Here is a 15,519-nt window from a genome sequence, read left to right as displayed (position 1 = left end):
GGGCCCGCAGTTTTTTTTTTTTTTGGGGGCTATGATGTGGCCGGGACGAGTGCCTTTTCTTTTGCTGGCGGCAACCTTTGGTGCTTTTCGATGCGTATCGTTGACTGGACCCTTTATCACCTTACTGGATGGTCCGTGCATGCTGGTGGGGCACTGGATGTCTCGGTCAACTACTGAGCCCAACTACCATTTAGCTACTATCAGTTTCCTTCTTTCATTATATTTCTACATTTTATTAGATGTTTGTCTATCTGTGTTGTAACCCTTTATTATCAATAAAATGTTTTTGTTATATATATATATATATATATATATATATGAAAGACAAACCAACATTTAACTTATTAATATTTGCAGTTAAATAATAAGAGAGTTGGTTACTATTTTCTATTATCATTTCTCCTATCATGATTGGGTGATCATATTTAGTGTGGGTGATAAATAATGTTCAATTTGTTTGAACTATGTTTTAGAGGAGATAATTGATATATAAAAATATTTTTTTTCGTGATATAAAGATTGTTAAGACATTGGAATGTATATTAGATTTTGTGTTTTGTGTGGAATCTGACTGTGTTGATCAATTTGGATTATGTTGTTGTCTCAGACCTAAACACCGTCGATCAAGCTTGTCAGGCGGGTTGTAGGGGGCAGTGTTTTCCCTGCTTGGGAGTTTGGTGCCTTGCCTCCCAAAAAAAAATATATATTTTTTTTCCTTTGAAACAACACAGAGTTGTATGTTGGAATCTAAACCCTGGTGCCACGATGTTGCTAGTAGGGTTGAGCCATTTTACTTTTCATTTCTTTTTTTTTTTTTTGGTTTCATTTGAAGGGTTGCTTCCTTTGTTGTATTGAAAGCATATCTTTGTCTATTCTATGTGAAGAAAGAACCGAAGATAGACAAAGAGAGGGTGTGAGAATATATATTTGTACAATTTCTCTCGATATTTTATAGTGGATTTATTGGTGTGGTGTGATTCTGTAATTTTTTTTTTTTTTGTAATTTTTCACATTAAATCCCGATGTTTATTTTTATAATTTTCTTTTCTTGTTTTTTTTCTTTGCATAGTTTACTTCTCAATAGTTTTTATCTTATATTACATGATTCAAATGTATATGAAAAACAATATCAAGTGATTGAATCTCTTCAATAAACTAAAATTTTTAGATTAAAATATATTTAATTATTGAAGTAATTAAATAGATGTTTTTAATATCATAATTAAATATACAATTAATAAATTCACATGTCTTAACTCTAAATTCACATGTGAATTTTGAGTTAATACACTCACATGCCTTAATATTATACTTTAATTTTTAAGTATGATAAATTATCAATTGGCTGCAGCTCATACTACTAAAAAAGTTTAATTTATTAAAGGGAGCCAATCACTTCAATATTTTTTATTCATATATATTTGAATTATTCAATAAAAGATGAAATAAAAAAGATATATTACTCTAAAAATTATATAATTATCACATAAAAATATAAATATCTCTTATTATTATGTTTTTTTTATCATTTTTGCTCCTTTTTTATAATTTAATTTTTATCAGACTAACTTTTATTTTGTTAGAGCTTTTATAGAAAAAAGAAATTCTATATTTTTTAATCGATAATATCATAATACAGCTAAAAAAAATTGTAGTTTTATGATGTAATTTTCATATTGTTTTCTGACAAATGACAGGCTAGCAGCTTAAGCTGCTTAATTGATAATTATTTTTAAAAAATTATTATTAAGATTTTAGATTTAAGTTTATTTTCGTCAAATTTGTATCTTTACCTTTATTATTCCCCAAAAAATAATTTAACATGTGAGAGATATTGTTATTTTCTTAAAATAATTATCATGTTTTATTATAATAGAACTTATGATCTGCGGTAAAAAAAAAAAAAAAAAAAAACTTATGATCTGCTGTCTTAATTTAAATGAATTTAGTCATATAATTAGGTTTTGTTTGGGATGGCGGTAGTGTTCTATAAAATTAGTTGTGCAAGCTACTTCGGTGTTTAGACCACTATTTTTTTTTCTTGCTTTCAAGAGATGTTTGTACGTACTAAAAAGTAGCTTTATAGAGCAGTAAGAAAGTCATCTCAAACGAAGTGTTAGTATGACTTTTTTACTAACACTTAAAACAAATTTTTAGTAACTTTTTAGAACTATTTTAAGAAACAGGAATAAACTCATCCCAAATGAAGCTTTAGGCTTCGTTTAGGACAGTTTCTTTGCTGTTTCTAAAACGGCTTTATGGTATTAAAATTTCTAAAGCAGTTTTATAAAGTAGCAAAAAAACTGTCTCAAACGAAGCCTTAGTCTTCAAAGTGAGTTGGCTAGTTTGGCTAGCTCATGGCTAGCTCAACTAGGCTCTCAAGTCTTAAGTGAAAGGGAAATATTATGGTGTTGAAGTTATATTCTAAAAAGGGTTTGATTAGTTGGTATTAAAAGAGAGATAGGGAGAAAATGTCAGATAAGTCAGAGGCCTCATGTGATTGTAGTTGATCTCGTTTTATCATAAAAGTATGCAATCTAATCAAACTTTATTTTGGCCTATGATTAATAGTGCAATAACTCCTAGTGAAAGTTAAGGGTTATTTTTATTATTATTATTGGACAGATTAATTTTTTTTTTTTGAATTACAAAGTTATTTAAGAAAGCAGTAATTTTTTTTTTCAAACAAGCCTACATTTAGTAGAAGTGAGCCCTAGTTGAAGGGTTTATTTAGGGGTGTCAATTTCAGGTCACGGGTCGGGTTCGGGTTGAACTAGGAACTGACATGGCACTATCCGTGTCAACCAAAAACTAACCCATTTTCGGACCCGAACCTGACCCGCTTCGAGTCTGAGTCAACCCGACATGACCCGAATAACCTACGACGGACCAAAAATTGTTGGCTTTCGAGTCTAAAAATGAGTCAATCTCCGATTTTTGAGTCAAAATCGAGTCAATCTCAAGTTTCCGGGTCAAAAAGGGGTTTTTGGGTCAAAAATAGGTCAACATTGGGTCAATTTTGGGTTATTGGGTCAACCCAAACTTGACTCAATTTTTGAAACTAGTCGATCTGCTGAATCCAGACCCGACCCATTTTGGGTCTAGGTTGACCCTAATCTAAAATTTTCGGATCGGATTCGAGTCAGGTTTTCGGGTCGTGTCAAATATTGACACCCCTAGGCTTATTTAAACTTCAACAATATAGCACAATTTATCATACCTCTTATATAAAACTCATATCATCTTATGAAGCTCAAAATGGCCAAATATGTATATAAGAGTTCATAAATAATAAGCTTTGAGCTAAATGTGAATTTAAAAGGGGACGTATGCTTCTTTCAAAATTTTAAAGTATTGTATCTCTCCTTGATTTTTTGATTGAGAATTTGACTCCATACTAAGAGGTCTTGAGTTCGAGTCTCGCATATGTATTACGTGTAAGTTTGAAAGCTACCTCTAATTTTCCAAAAAAAAAAGAATCTTTTATATCGTATATTTTTATTTACATAAATTCATAATAAATATTTAATTATGTCCTCTCTAATGTTTTAAATTTAGAGCTAATATTAAAAATATTAATGATATTTTAATAATAATAATCAATTTATACCTATGCTAAAAAATATATTCTAAATCCGCCACTACTAGTTTGGGCCAAATGTTGAGCACTTAATTAGCCAACGCTTATATTTTGCTTCTATGTGGACTATATTATTAGGTAATTGCAGTTCTTTCAGCACTTCATATTCGTAACAGTTCATACAGCTTTACGAGAGAGGTGTTTTAGTCTGAATCTATGCTCACTCTGCATATCTTCAAGTGACCCAAATATATTTACTTTTTTTTTTTTCAATTGTTTATTAGTATTGCTGCATCATGGAATATTCACAGTGATAAAGAGTTATAAGTTTAACGTCTTAATTTTGTACGAAGATCCATCTCACAAACATATAAAAAATAGAGATGTAACATTCATAAGAGACATCAAAATTTTTACGTAAAAGCCCCTAAAAATGGGAAAATACCATAGGGTCTGACTCACTTTGAATGAAGAAACTAATATTGATTGTTGATTAGAAGATGCTGACTTAATATAAAAATACTTAAGTAAAAAAAATTAAACTCTCAAACATTGAGGCATCTTTAAAAAAAAAAAAAACATCTTTAAAGACGGAAATTTCTTAAATTTCAAATTCTATTGGAAAAAAATAGAAATTAATTTTGATTTTGAATTTTAAAAATCTTCCAATATTGCCTTTCAAGGTACTGATTCCAGCTGGGTTGCATCTGATGGTGGATGACGCACAGCATCACTGTATAGAATTAACTTTTTCTATGTTAATGAAAGAATATAAAAGTGTACAGGAAGGCTTCCTCAGTCCATACCGCACTCCACTTGCAATAATAATAGATAGTGCGACAATGTTCAGCAAAAAAAAAAAAAACTATAACTATATTAGAAATATGCATATAGGCCTTTTATTATTATTTTTTTTAAGCTTATTTAATCACAATATATCAAATTTTAAGCTCAAGACCTTATCATTGGAACTAAAAAATCTAACCATTAAATAAATATGCTCATTTTTTGAATTGTCGATCATAAATGTTCATAGAATCTCAAATTTTTAAATCTTTGAGGATTATGCAACACTCTTTGATTTATTGGTTGGATGTTTTTGCTATCAACTAAGAGGTTTTGAGTTTAAGTCATGCATATTTGTTGTGCGTGTGAGTCTGAGTGTGTTTATCTCTAATTGTCGATCTGTTCCACCTACATGTACGATCTTCCCAAATGATGATTCCCACTAACCATGTTTGTTCAGACGATGCAACCACTCATGTAACTACCTTATATGACATAAAACCAAGCATTCAAACTTACCTCAGAGACACGATTGAAGCCAACCGAAGCAGCGAAACCCCTAGCCCTTCTCGTTCTCTCCCGTTCTCCGTTCTCAATAGGCTGGTAATATCCTTAGAGACGTGGCACATGCCCTCTGATTAGATGATTTTGCCGCAAAATGACATCATTATATTACGATCACGGCCAAACCCCGTATATTTCCTAATGGCGTCAAACCCTTGAGTAATTAATCACAGGTCGATAGGCATAAAGCCCTATGCCAGCTAATATGGATTTAGATCTATCTCCTTAGACAAACACCATCCCAGGTCTTCAAGGCATTCTTGGATGAAGCAACCCATGACTGCAGATAAGTTGCCTTCTGTAAGGTTGGATTGACTACCTCCTTTGACTAAGTAGACAAAGGACCTTGACAGCCCTAGACGACAGAACCATGAGATCTTGATCAGGCCCGTCTTCATTCTCACCATCACCTATTTTAAGTTTATGATGGTAGGTTCCAAATCATAAAACAAAATTCAAATAATAAAGTTGTTGTTACTATATGCTTAGTATTTAGTACCTATCCCATGACTAGCCTTAATCGAAAGTTCTATCTCATTATCGAGATGGGTAATTAATTATAGGGGTTTGCACCTATAGGAAACCAGAACTCATATCATAAAGTCCTCACAAAGATGAGGGCGAAATCTCTTAGTAGTGTCTTATCTAAAACCCAACATGCCTTCTAAAAATTCACTGGAATCCAAGCTCGTTAAAACTCTCCGCTCATATAAATAAATCGAAAGAGAAAGAACCGGCGAGGAGAGGCGAGGGTGTGAACTTTTCGGAGGCAATAGAGCATTGTCCCTTAATTCTCCAAAAAAAAAAAAAACAAATTAACATTTTTATATTGATATGTATTATCAATGTATGTATGTTCAAATGTTGAAATAATCTTAGAAAATTTAATCCAAACAAGATTGTATTCAATTTTAATAATTTTAATGATGTTTGAATATTCTGAGCTTAGCTCAAATTTAGCTAACCTATTATTAGCCTAAATTTGGCTTAAAGAAAAGACTGAATAATTTTGAGTTGATTATAAGTTAAGAGTTAGAACAGCTTGAAATCAGATAGATGAAAACCCTAGTTAATACAAAATACCTAACTATGTACCTTCTTACAATTAATAAAATGAAAATTGTGAATCTAAAAAATCTTATGCCATATTCCAAATCTTTTAATACTTTCTGAGATTATTTACTTCAATATAAGTACATAACCTCCAAAAAAAACTTGTATTAAAGCTTGTGATATGTTTTAGAATTTAAAATATAAGAAAATTGATTAAAATTATATACCATAAAATAACCCAAAAACTCTTTATAGAAAAAGAGATAATCTTAATTTTTTATGGAACTCTCAACCTCATAGAGGGGGCACTTGGCGGAGTAACTAATCACTCGGCGGGCCTAGCGGCAACCAGTGTCACAGGTGTTGGACCATGCACTTATTCTGTCCCCACTTAAGGAGTCTCTCCGCTTGAGAGAGGAGTCAAACGTGGGTTGGGGATTCCCAACCACATTCGCCCACCAACCCAGCTAAACCCGGTGGGATATAATCTTATATTTTAATTATTTATAAATCAGTAGACCTAATATTCACATGCTTCTTGGCACCTTTGTGAACCAAAAAGACACGCTGCAGCACTGCTTTAAATTGGGCCGTTGGCTTATGCAGTTCATTGCAAGTGGAGAGCTTCTATGTCTCCATGAATTCATTAGTTTTTATATAATTATTAAAAAAATATTTAACAGAAATACTTTGCATATTGTCATGAATAACAATATAAATTTATATATAAATTCCTCTCTTCTCATCTGTTAATTCAGATTTTGCAGAAAAAATCTTAAGCTCTGTATCCCATCCCACTCTTATGACTCTTCTTCTAACTCTCCAATGAGGAGAGCCATAGCCCATATAATTCTCCTATCTGTTCTTCTTGCTTCATTCCATGAAGCTTTATGTGAATCCACTCTTCTAAGAAGAAGAACCCACGGAGATCACCGGAGGAAGACTACCCCGCCGGCGAAAGCCAGCAGCATCAGCTGTGACTTTTTCCATGGCAATTGGATCTATGATGATTCATATCCTCTCTACGACTCGTCGAGCTGTCCCTTCATCGATCCGGAGTTCGACTGCCAGAAATATGGCCGCCCTGATAAGCTCTACCTCAAGTATAAGTGGCAGCCTACTGCCTGTGAGCTCCCAAGGTTACTACTTAGGAAAAAATAATTTCTGATAAGTTTTTTTCCTGTAAGTTTTAGTTTCTGAAAGATTTCTGAATGGTGAGTGAAGATTTGATGGGAAGGATTTTCTGACAAGATGGAGGGGGAAGAAGATGATGTTTGTTGGTGACTCCATTAGTTATAATCAGTGGCAGTCTCTGCTCTGCATGCTTCATTCTGCTGTTCCAGATTCTAAGATCTCTATTGATAGGAAGGATCCACTCTCTTCAGTCACGTTTGTGGTATGGTTCTTCAAATTTCTTAGTCATATTAATAATGTCGGCACATTACTGTAATTTATTAACAATTGTAAAAATTATGCATAGTTGATTAGCAAAACTTTTTTAAGGAATAAACTCTTAATTAATCTTAATTAAGCGATTACATTCTATGAATTCAGGGAACATAATTAAACATATTGTGTAGATATATTATTATTAGGGAACGATGAATCAAATACAAAGACAAATATTAAAGAGAATCCAAAAATATCCTAATTTGTCAGGTTGAACCCCGTAGGGGGCGCTGTCCCTTGGGACCCCCGACATATCTGCGAAATGTACGACGATGATCAAATAGAGATCAAGAGGCAGCACCTTCGGAACATATTTTGATTGTATAGATATTTTTGAAAAAAAAAACTATATATTTTTACTTATAAATTTGCCCACCCCCCACCTTTGAGGCAACCCAAGATGAGAAAATATTATGTAACATAGCTAAAACTTTCATTGCTTCTAACGAACATACCAAGCTCAATGTGTCAACAGGACTTTGTGGTCTCAATAATGTTCTATCGATCACCATATCTTGTGGACATCTCGACCGAGTCAATCGGTCGAGTGCTCGATCTGGGCTCGATATCAAGCAGCACCATATGGATCAACTCTGACCTTCTAATCTTCAACACTTGGCATTGGTGGATACACAAAGGAGCAGCAAGCCAAGGGTGAGGCTCACTTAACAACTATTTCAATGATTAGTTAACGATTGGATTTATATTTGTTCTGCAGATGGGACTATATTCAGGATGGAGATAAAGTCTTGAAGGACATGGACCGCCTGGAAGCTTTTTCCAAAGGGCTAACCACTTGGGCCAAATGGGTAGAATCTAGTGTGAACACCACTGCTACAAAGGTCTTTTTCCAGGGGATCTCTCCAGTTCATTACCAGTAAGCAATATATGATCTGCTAGCATTTTCAACACTTAGAATGTTAAGGTTAATTTATGATAAAATAAGAAAGGATCGAGTTAAAAATATAGCTATATAAGATGTATTGTAGGAGTAGCTTCTAATGAAAGTAGATTAGTGAAGTAAAATATACTAAAGGGTTGTTTGGAAGCACACAGGATTTGATTTAAGTAGAATTTCGTAAATCTGGATTTCAGAAATTCGAGGGGCCTAAATCCTAAAAATTGTTTGGTAACATTCATGATAAATCCTATTAAATCATGTGTGACTGTTTGGCTATAGAAATGATTTTAACGAGCAGACTCTTCCTCTCGAGCCATCGGATTTCGTAAATCCGTCAAAAAACAGGATTTCAGAAATCCGGGATTTAGCACGAAAATGCGAAATTTTCCATCTACGGCGGCTTTCATTTTCCGTGGGATTTGGTTTTGCATTTTAGGCCGTTTGGCTTGATTTTGTTCAAATCCAGCTCAAATCTGACCTAAATCCTGCTACCCCATCCCCTAAGTGTTTTGGACATGCATATTGCAGGGTAGGAGATACTCCAACTAAATGATGAAATATAAATATTTATTTATTTTTATCAATTTTTTGATATTTAAATATCTCCCAATCAAACATCTAATACATATTACATAATAAATACCAATGAAGAAAATAATAGCACTTAAGCTTCTTCTTTTATTGGGCATCAGAGGACAGGATTGGGGAGAACCTGGAGTGAAAAATTGTGGCAAACAAACACAGCCTGCAAGTGGATCAACGAATCCAAGCGGATCTCTGCCACTGCCACAGCAAGGAGTAGTGGGTAATGTGCTGAATACCATAACGAAGCCAGTTTATCTGCTCGATATCACCTTTCTTTCCCAGCTAAGGAAAGATGCTCACCCTTCTTCATTCAGTGGAGGCCACCCTGGTTTGGATTGCAGCCATTGGTGTCTTGCTGGGCTTCCAGATACATGGAACCAGATCTTATATGCATCTCTCATCTGATGAATCCAAAATAAAAATATAAAATAAAATTGTAAAAGGAGAAATATTCTTGTCAGACAAATGAAGAGTAGCTGAGGGGAAGATTCATGGATCCTTTTTTATTTTATTTTTTCTTCTTACTTTGCTGAATAAATCAAATTGGCTGCTGAAGCAAAGCCAGTTGAATATCGTGGTGCAATCTTGTCTGCAGAAGTTTCTGGCTTTGATTCTGATTCTCCATAGTCAACATGATAGTGGGAAGATAAAGTTACGAAATTCTAACCATCCAATTCGCTGTTGATGGTTGGGATTGAGGCTTCGTTTGGGATGTGTTTCTTGCTGCTTTTTAAAATAACTTTTTAGTGCAAAAATTTTTATTTTTTTTTACTAAAAAACTGTTTTAAGAAACAATAAGAAAGCCGCCCCATACGAAGCTTGAATCTACTTGTTTTTTAAAGAAATTGAATTGAATGGCTGAGATTTCGCAACTCTGCACTTTAATTACCATGATAATTAGAGGTGGATTTTGGTGATTGCGGTATTTTTCTTCAAAAATTTCATCTTTTTTATGAACTTTATGAGTGATTGAGCAACTTATGGTTAGAGATGAGAGCGATTCAATTTTGAATTCAATATTGGGCTGAGCTCATCGATCAAACCAATTTGATTTTGAATTGTTATTATAAAAACTTCCCTTCAATAAACCTTATGAGTGACTGAGCAAATGGCTTAGTAAAAAAAAAAGTGAACTAGAAACAGCCTCATTCATTAAAGCAGCTTAAAGACACAAAGCTAGGTTTAATCATTTAGACTTCGTTTAGGTCGGCTTTCTTACTGTTTCTTAAACCAGCTTTTTAGTACAAAAAATTTTAATTTTTATACTAAAAAATTACTTTAATAAGCAATAAGAAAATCGTCCCAAATGAAACCTAAGACCATTTTTTCTATTTTTTTCTCCTTACTTTGACAACAATCAAACACAGCACCAGTTGTTCAACACGATCATAAGAGCATCAAACACTTGATAGAAAACCTAGAAACAGCTAGTCAATTTCACAAGAAAAGATCACATACTTAGTTTTCTAGCTCTAATATATTGGTCACCTCATTGATAGCTCAACTCTTTTTTCACACTCCCGCTCCTGCTCTGTTAGGGTTTGCCCTAGCACCTTCGGTGGCGCTAGCTGCTCCCTGTTTCGCCGGCCTCAAACTTAGAAAAGTTTTTTCCTCTTTCTCCTCCTCTGTAGTTTCATTTTTTCTTGTGATTCGTCCACCTCCGGTCTTTTGGCCCTGTATGTGAGTAATAATTAGGGGTGTCAATTTCGGGGCACGGGTTGGGTTTGGGTCGAATCTGAAACTGACCCGACACTATTCGGGTCAACCCGAAACCGAACTGTTTTTAAAAACAGGTCAGTTTTCCGAACCCGAACCCGACCCGCTTCGAGTCCGGGTCAAAACCGACATGAACCGAATGACCCATTTCCAACAAAAAAATTGCTAATTTTTGGGTCAATAGCGGGTCAATCTCCTCTTTTTGGGTAAAAAATGGGTCAGTCTTGGATTGCCAGGTCAAAATCGAATTTTCAGGTAAAAAAAGGGCCACTTTCGGGTCAAAGGGTTAACCCAAACCGGACCCGATTTTTGAAACGGGTCGAAATGTTGAACCTAAACCCGACCCATTTCGGATTTGGGTTGACCATAACCCGAAATTTTTGGGTCGAGTTCGAGTCGGATTTTCGGATCGTGTCAAATATTGACACCCCTAATAATAATCTCTCCTCTCTCTCTCTCTCCCTTGAATCATTCTTTGTCTTCAGTGTTGACAAATGTAAATATTTTTTTAATGACAACAGATAAATAAAAAAATAGAAGAATATTATAGTAATTTCTATGACAAAATTAAAAAAAAAAATCAGTTTGCATCTGATTTTAGAGGAATCCTAGAAATTAGAAACCGCTGTTTTTTTCTACAAAACAGGCGTGATTATCACTCATTTCTTCCTGTCGAAATCCTGTTCAAACAATTCTCGGCTGAATCTGCAGCATTCCACCTTAATAATCTTTTAGATTATTGTATCATCCCAAGAAAAAAAATATCAAAATAAAATCAACTATTATGAATTTTTCTCGAAGGTGGATAAGGCCATGATTTTCATCCTTGAAAGAAGAAACTAACTGCTGTATATAATTTTTTTTCTCTCACAGGAAAATCATCAAACATCTTAACTACCAAAGATATTACACCACAAAACATCAACTGTTTAGAAGAAAAAAAAGCTTACAGATAGATCGAAGACGTTTTATAAAGAATAACAAGTCATTATCCATAAACAGAACAAGTAAAAAGAAGTTGGATTCAGCATAATAAACTCTAACAGGGGATCTGGGCAGTGAACCACTGCATAACATGTATAGGAGCCTTGATCAGCTCGATCGCTATCTCAACCACAATCGTAACGCAGAGGCAGCAAGGGCATATGCACGATAGTAATAGCCTGATATTATTTTGAAAAAGAAGTCGCCCGATCAAAATCAAAAGCAACAAAAATCACATAATAGTAAGAGTTAAACAAAGAAGTGGAAATTTATGCGAATCGAGGGGTAAACGAAGAAATAGAAGGCGCACCCGACAATCCATATGAGAACGCCGACAAGGGAAACGATTAGGGCGAGGAGGGCGAAGGGAAGGCCTAAGAGCCATCCAAGGGGCCGGCACTCGCAATCGTCACAGCACATCTCTCCACCGATTCACCGAAGCAATTTGATCCTTCGCCTTTCTTCTCTTCTCGATCTCTACGGAGATAGAGGTGATTGAGCGGGGAAACACGATACCTCACGCGTTTTCGCCGGCTCTGGAATTTTGTAATTTCGGGTAGCAGATCGGTAGGTGGAGATGACCACCTGATCTGCTTAGTTTTTAACTTTTTATTGAAAAAAAAAAAATTGTGGTAATTTACTATTTGACACCTAAAATTTTATTTAATTATATAAACTAATATTCACTAATATTTAATCAATTAACTATTGCATTGAAATATTAGATATATAAATAAAATTATTTTGAATGATGTATCCGTCATTTTTCACAAAAATTATATTTATTTTCAAGGACTGCAAATTATTTATATAAATAAAAATCATATCTTTATAATAATGTATTTAAGTTATGTCATAATAAATATTTTTTTAATGATTATTCAATAATTTTTATACTAACTATCAATTATTTCGTGTAACATTATTTTTTAATCCAAAATTTAGGATCTATTAACAACAATATTTAATTATTTAATGTTGCTATAGAAATGTGTAAACTTCTTTTATTAAAGAGTGATTTATATACATACTTATATTATTTACATATATAATATCTAAAATTCAATATTTCATCTCTATAAGTCATAAATCAAATATGGGTGTAAGGAATAAAATATTAAAATTTATAGGGTTGATATATCATAAAAAATAATCTTGATCAGGCATGAATCTCGAGACAAACTTAAACCCTAAACTTCTGAAATTAATTCCAGACCATCTAACTCCAATTTCAGCAAACTTATATTAAAAATGAACATCTCAAATAGATGAACTCAACTACATCAAATTCAATCCAATTTGAGCCCAAATGGGTCCAAATCTAGGATCTGAAACGCATTTAAAAGTTTCAAAGCATAAGTTGGATAACCAAATGACTTCCAATGTGACATACTTATAGTCGAATTAAGTGTCTTGATGAGACGAATCCAACGAGCCTAAGATCGTTGAATTCTGACATCATTAAGATATTCAAATGCTTGACAAATAATCTATGATCAAGGGAATCAATACTGATCATCCATCTGAAATACTTCTAACCTACCTTTGATCCTCTTACTATTTATTAGTCATATCACTTTCAAAAAATTATAAATAGACTCTCATTATTTATAAAAGTAACATATTTGATATATTTGATATTAGATTTATATACGAAATATTAAAATTTTAGAAATTAGATATATAGATAATTTAACATATTTGACTTTTTATGACCCGGCACGTGGACAACTACAGAATGATAATATATTGCTCATGTGCTGTGCGCTCCGTGAAGATAATGATGATAATGTTGATATTTTTGTTGATAAAATTGACGCCGAGTAATGGCGTTCTGACTTCTAAAACTTCATTGCAAAATTTGACTTCGTCGCTTACAGAAATATGTTCAAAATTTTATTTTAAACTAACTTACTTTCAATGAAGGAGAACTACTTGTATTCGTGAAGCCATTTTGAACAAATTAGAATTGATTTGCGATGTTACAAGCCTAATTGGAACCAATTTGAATGTCATCCTTGATGGCTTTTCGGGTTAAGTCTCTTGTTGACCTTGCGACTTTCGGTAGTGGTTTCCGGGCAATGATGTGGCTCGGGTTCGTCGTTCCAATCCGTGGCTAGCTAATTGGCAACCTTAGGTGGTGATTCTTCTTAGCGGAGATGGCGGTTGATTAGCTGTTGGTGGTCCTTGCTCTTTCACTTCTCTGGATGGTCCGTGTTCGGATTTGGAGTGGTTCGAAGTCTGTGTCTTTACTTAGCTTGATGGCCGTTGTGCCTTCTTCTCCTTGTTTATGTGTCCCATTTTCTTTCGCTTTTGTTTTCATGTTTTGACTGTCCAGTGTATGTGGCTTGTCTGTCTTTGAATTTGTTGTATCTTTTGTGCCTTTTTTGAATAAATGTTTAAAAAAAATCCTTGAAATTAAAGTTGGGTTGGGAGTCAGTTGGGGTTTTATTTTCTTGTAGTGTTGGTTGGTTTCATCTCTGTTTGTTGCTTGGGTGTTTTGTTTGTCCCCTCTTTTTTTTTTTTTTTTTTTTTCTTTCTTGCAGGTTGATGTCTTGTGGGTTCTCTATTGGTGTTGCCTCTAGTTGCTTCCTGTTGACTGCTCATGGGTGGCTCTCCATTTGGCCATAGCTTGCGATTTATTGTCTTTTTTTTTTGCTTGATTATGTATCTAGACTGAATCTAAGGCTCATAGATTTTACTTCAAATAATATATTTTAGAGGGCTTTGGACTAATTAAAGACTTATATCATTGCTTTGAATTAACGCGTTGCGTGTAAAAGAGAATAAGAGTTTGTTGAGAGCACGAGTTGGGAGAAGGCTACGGTGGGACTAGCACTACGTAAAGTAGAAAGAGAATTTGCATTGAGCTCATTGTGGAAGGCATCGACAAGACCAGCGTTGTATGAGGGAGAAGTTAAGTTCACAACGAAGCTCCTTTCAAGTAGGCATGGCTAGGCCCAACAGCTTGTGAAGAAAAAAGAGAAACTTGTTTTGAGAGCATGTTGAGACTAGCATCAATGAGACCAACGCCACTGTCACAAGCTCCTATGAAGAGAGCCACACAATGTATGTTCAAGCACATAAAGTCAAATTTTCCATCCACTTGCAAATAAAATTTTCATCTCATTTCATAACAAGTTGTGTATCTAATACAAGAGGAAATTTGACTCATGAATTTTATTATTGCTAAACTTATTTTAAAATTAATATAATATGTATATTAAATTTTGTTTAAATTATCATGAACAAATTTTTTTTATATAAAACTTGTTATGACAAGCTCATAAGTTCTGGATTGATTTTTTTTTAATTGGTTTTGGACTAAAAAATCTCTAGTCGGGCTCAGGTCAAAAATCTTGACACAATTAATTTTTAAGTTGGATTTAGGTTGACCAAAAAATTAAAATTGACCTAAAATAAACTCGATTATCATTCGGATTCGGAATAAATTAGTCGGGTTCTGATTAAACAGGTCATATTTTTGTTAAATGTATCGTATTCGGTTCAAGAATATTATGGCTTATAAATGTAAGTGTATAATTGATGAGTGCATGCCATCCTTTCATGAATTTTAATGAATTCCAAAGTTTGAAAATCAAATCAAATATTGAATTGAAAGTAAGAGAGATTCAAGGTTCAAAGGCTCAATTGATGTTGAACTAGGGGTAAAACCAATTATAAAATAAATATTAAAATTATTTTAATATGACTTAAATTATATAATAATAATATTATTTTTTATCAATCAAATATATATTATTATGAATTATAATACTTACCATTAAATATTTTGAATGCGATTCTAAATAAAAAAAATTTGAAGCATAATATTTTGATTATTTTCTCTCAGTATAAATATATTTATATAAATGCTTTCAAACATATATGTAGCACCACA

The 15,519-nt window shown here is 33.4% G+C and overlaps 2 protein-coding genes across 2 annotated transcripts; one reads left to right on the top strand and one right to left on the bottom strand.

The window, feature by feature from the left end:
* Window positions 1-6,608: 6,608 nt before the first annotated feature.
* On the top strand, window positions 6,609-9,429 carry LOC110103261 (protein trichome birefringence-like 37). The gene is made up of 5 exons (XM_020831894.2): window positions 6,609-7,122; window positions 7,208-7,379; window positions 7,908-8,086; window positions 8,151-8,309; window positions 9,026-9,429. The coding sequence occupies exons 1-5, from the start codon at window positions 6,809-6,811 to the stop codon at window positions 9,321-9,323; spliced, it is 1,122 nt and encodes a 373-aa protein (XP_020687553.1). The 5' UTR covers window positions 6,609-6,808; the 3' UTR covers window positions 9,324-9,429.
* Window positions 9,430-11,460: 2,031 nt separating this feature from the next.
* Window positions 11,461-12,221, bottom strand: LOC110103248 (signaling peptide TAXIMIN 1). Its single transcript, XM_020831879.2, has 2 exons — window positions 11,929-12,221; window positions 11,461-11,797 (listed from the first exon to the last, which is right to left on the bottom strand). The coding sequence occupies exons 1-2, from the start codon at window positions 12,036-12,038 to the stop codon at window positions 11,674-11,676; spliced, it is 234 nt and encodes a 77-aa protein (XP_020687538.1). The 5' UTR covers window positions 12,039-12,221; the 3' UTR covers window positions 11,461-11,673.
* Between the last annotated feature and the right edge of the window lie 3,298 nt (window positions 12,222-15,519).

Source organism: Dendrobium catenatum, unplaced genomic scaffold (assembly GCF_001605985.2).
Source record: "Dendrobium catenatum unplaced genomic scaffold, ASM160598v2 fragScaff_scaffold_1117, whole genome shotgun sequence".
Taxonomy (NCBI): domain Eukaryota; kingdom Viridiplantae; phylum Streptophyta; class Magnoliopsida; order Asparagales; family Orchidaceae; genus Dendrobium; species Dendrobium catenatum.
Note: the sequence above shows the minus strand (reverse complement) of the source record. Positions and strands in the feature narration are given on the sequence as shown.

Bases quoted from the DNA above. Each gene is read 5' to 3' on its own strand.
- LOC110103248 (XM_020831879.2), bottom strand. From the start codon at position 12,038: ATGTGCTGTGACGATTGCGAGTGCCGGCCCCTTGGATGGCTCTTAGGC. The intron at 11,798-11,928 runs GTGCGCCTTCTA...AAATAATATCAG, and splicing joins GTTCTCATATGGATTGTCGG to GCTATTACTATCGTGCATAT.
- LOC110103261 (XM_020831894.2), top strand. From the start codon at position 6,809: ATGAGGAGAGCCATAGCCCATATAATTCTCCTATCTGTTCTTCTTGCT. The intron at 7,123-7,207 runs GTTACTACTTAG...TGGTGAGTGAAG, and splicing joins ACTGCCTGTGAGCTCCCAAG to ATTTGATGGGAAGGATTTTC. The intron at 8,310-9,025 runs GTAAGCAATATA...ATTGGGCATCAG, and splicing joins ATCTCTCCAGTTCATTACCA to AGGACAGGATTGGGGAGAAC.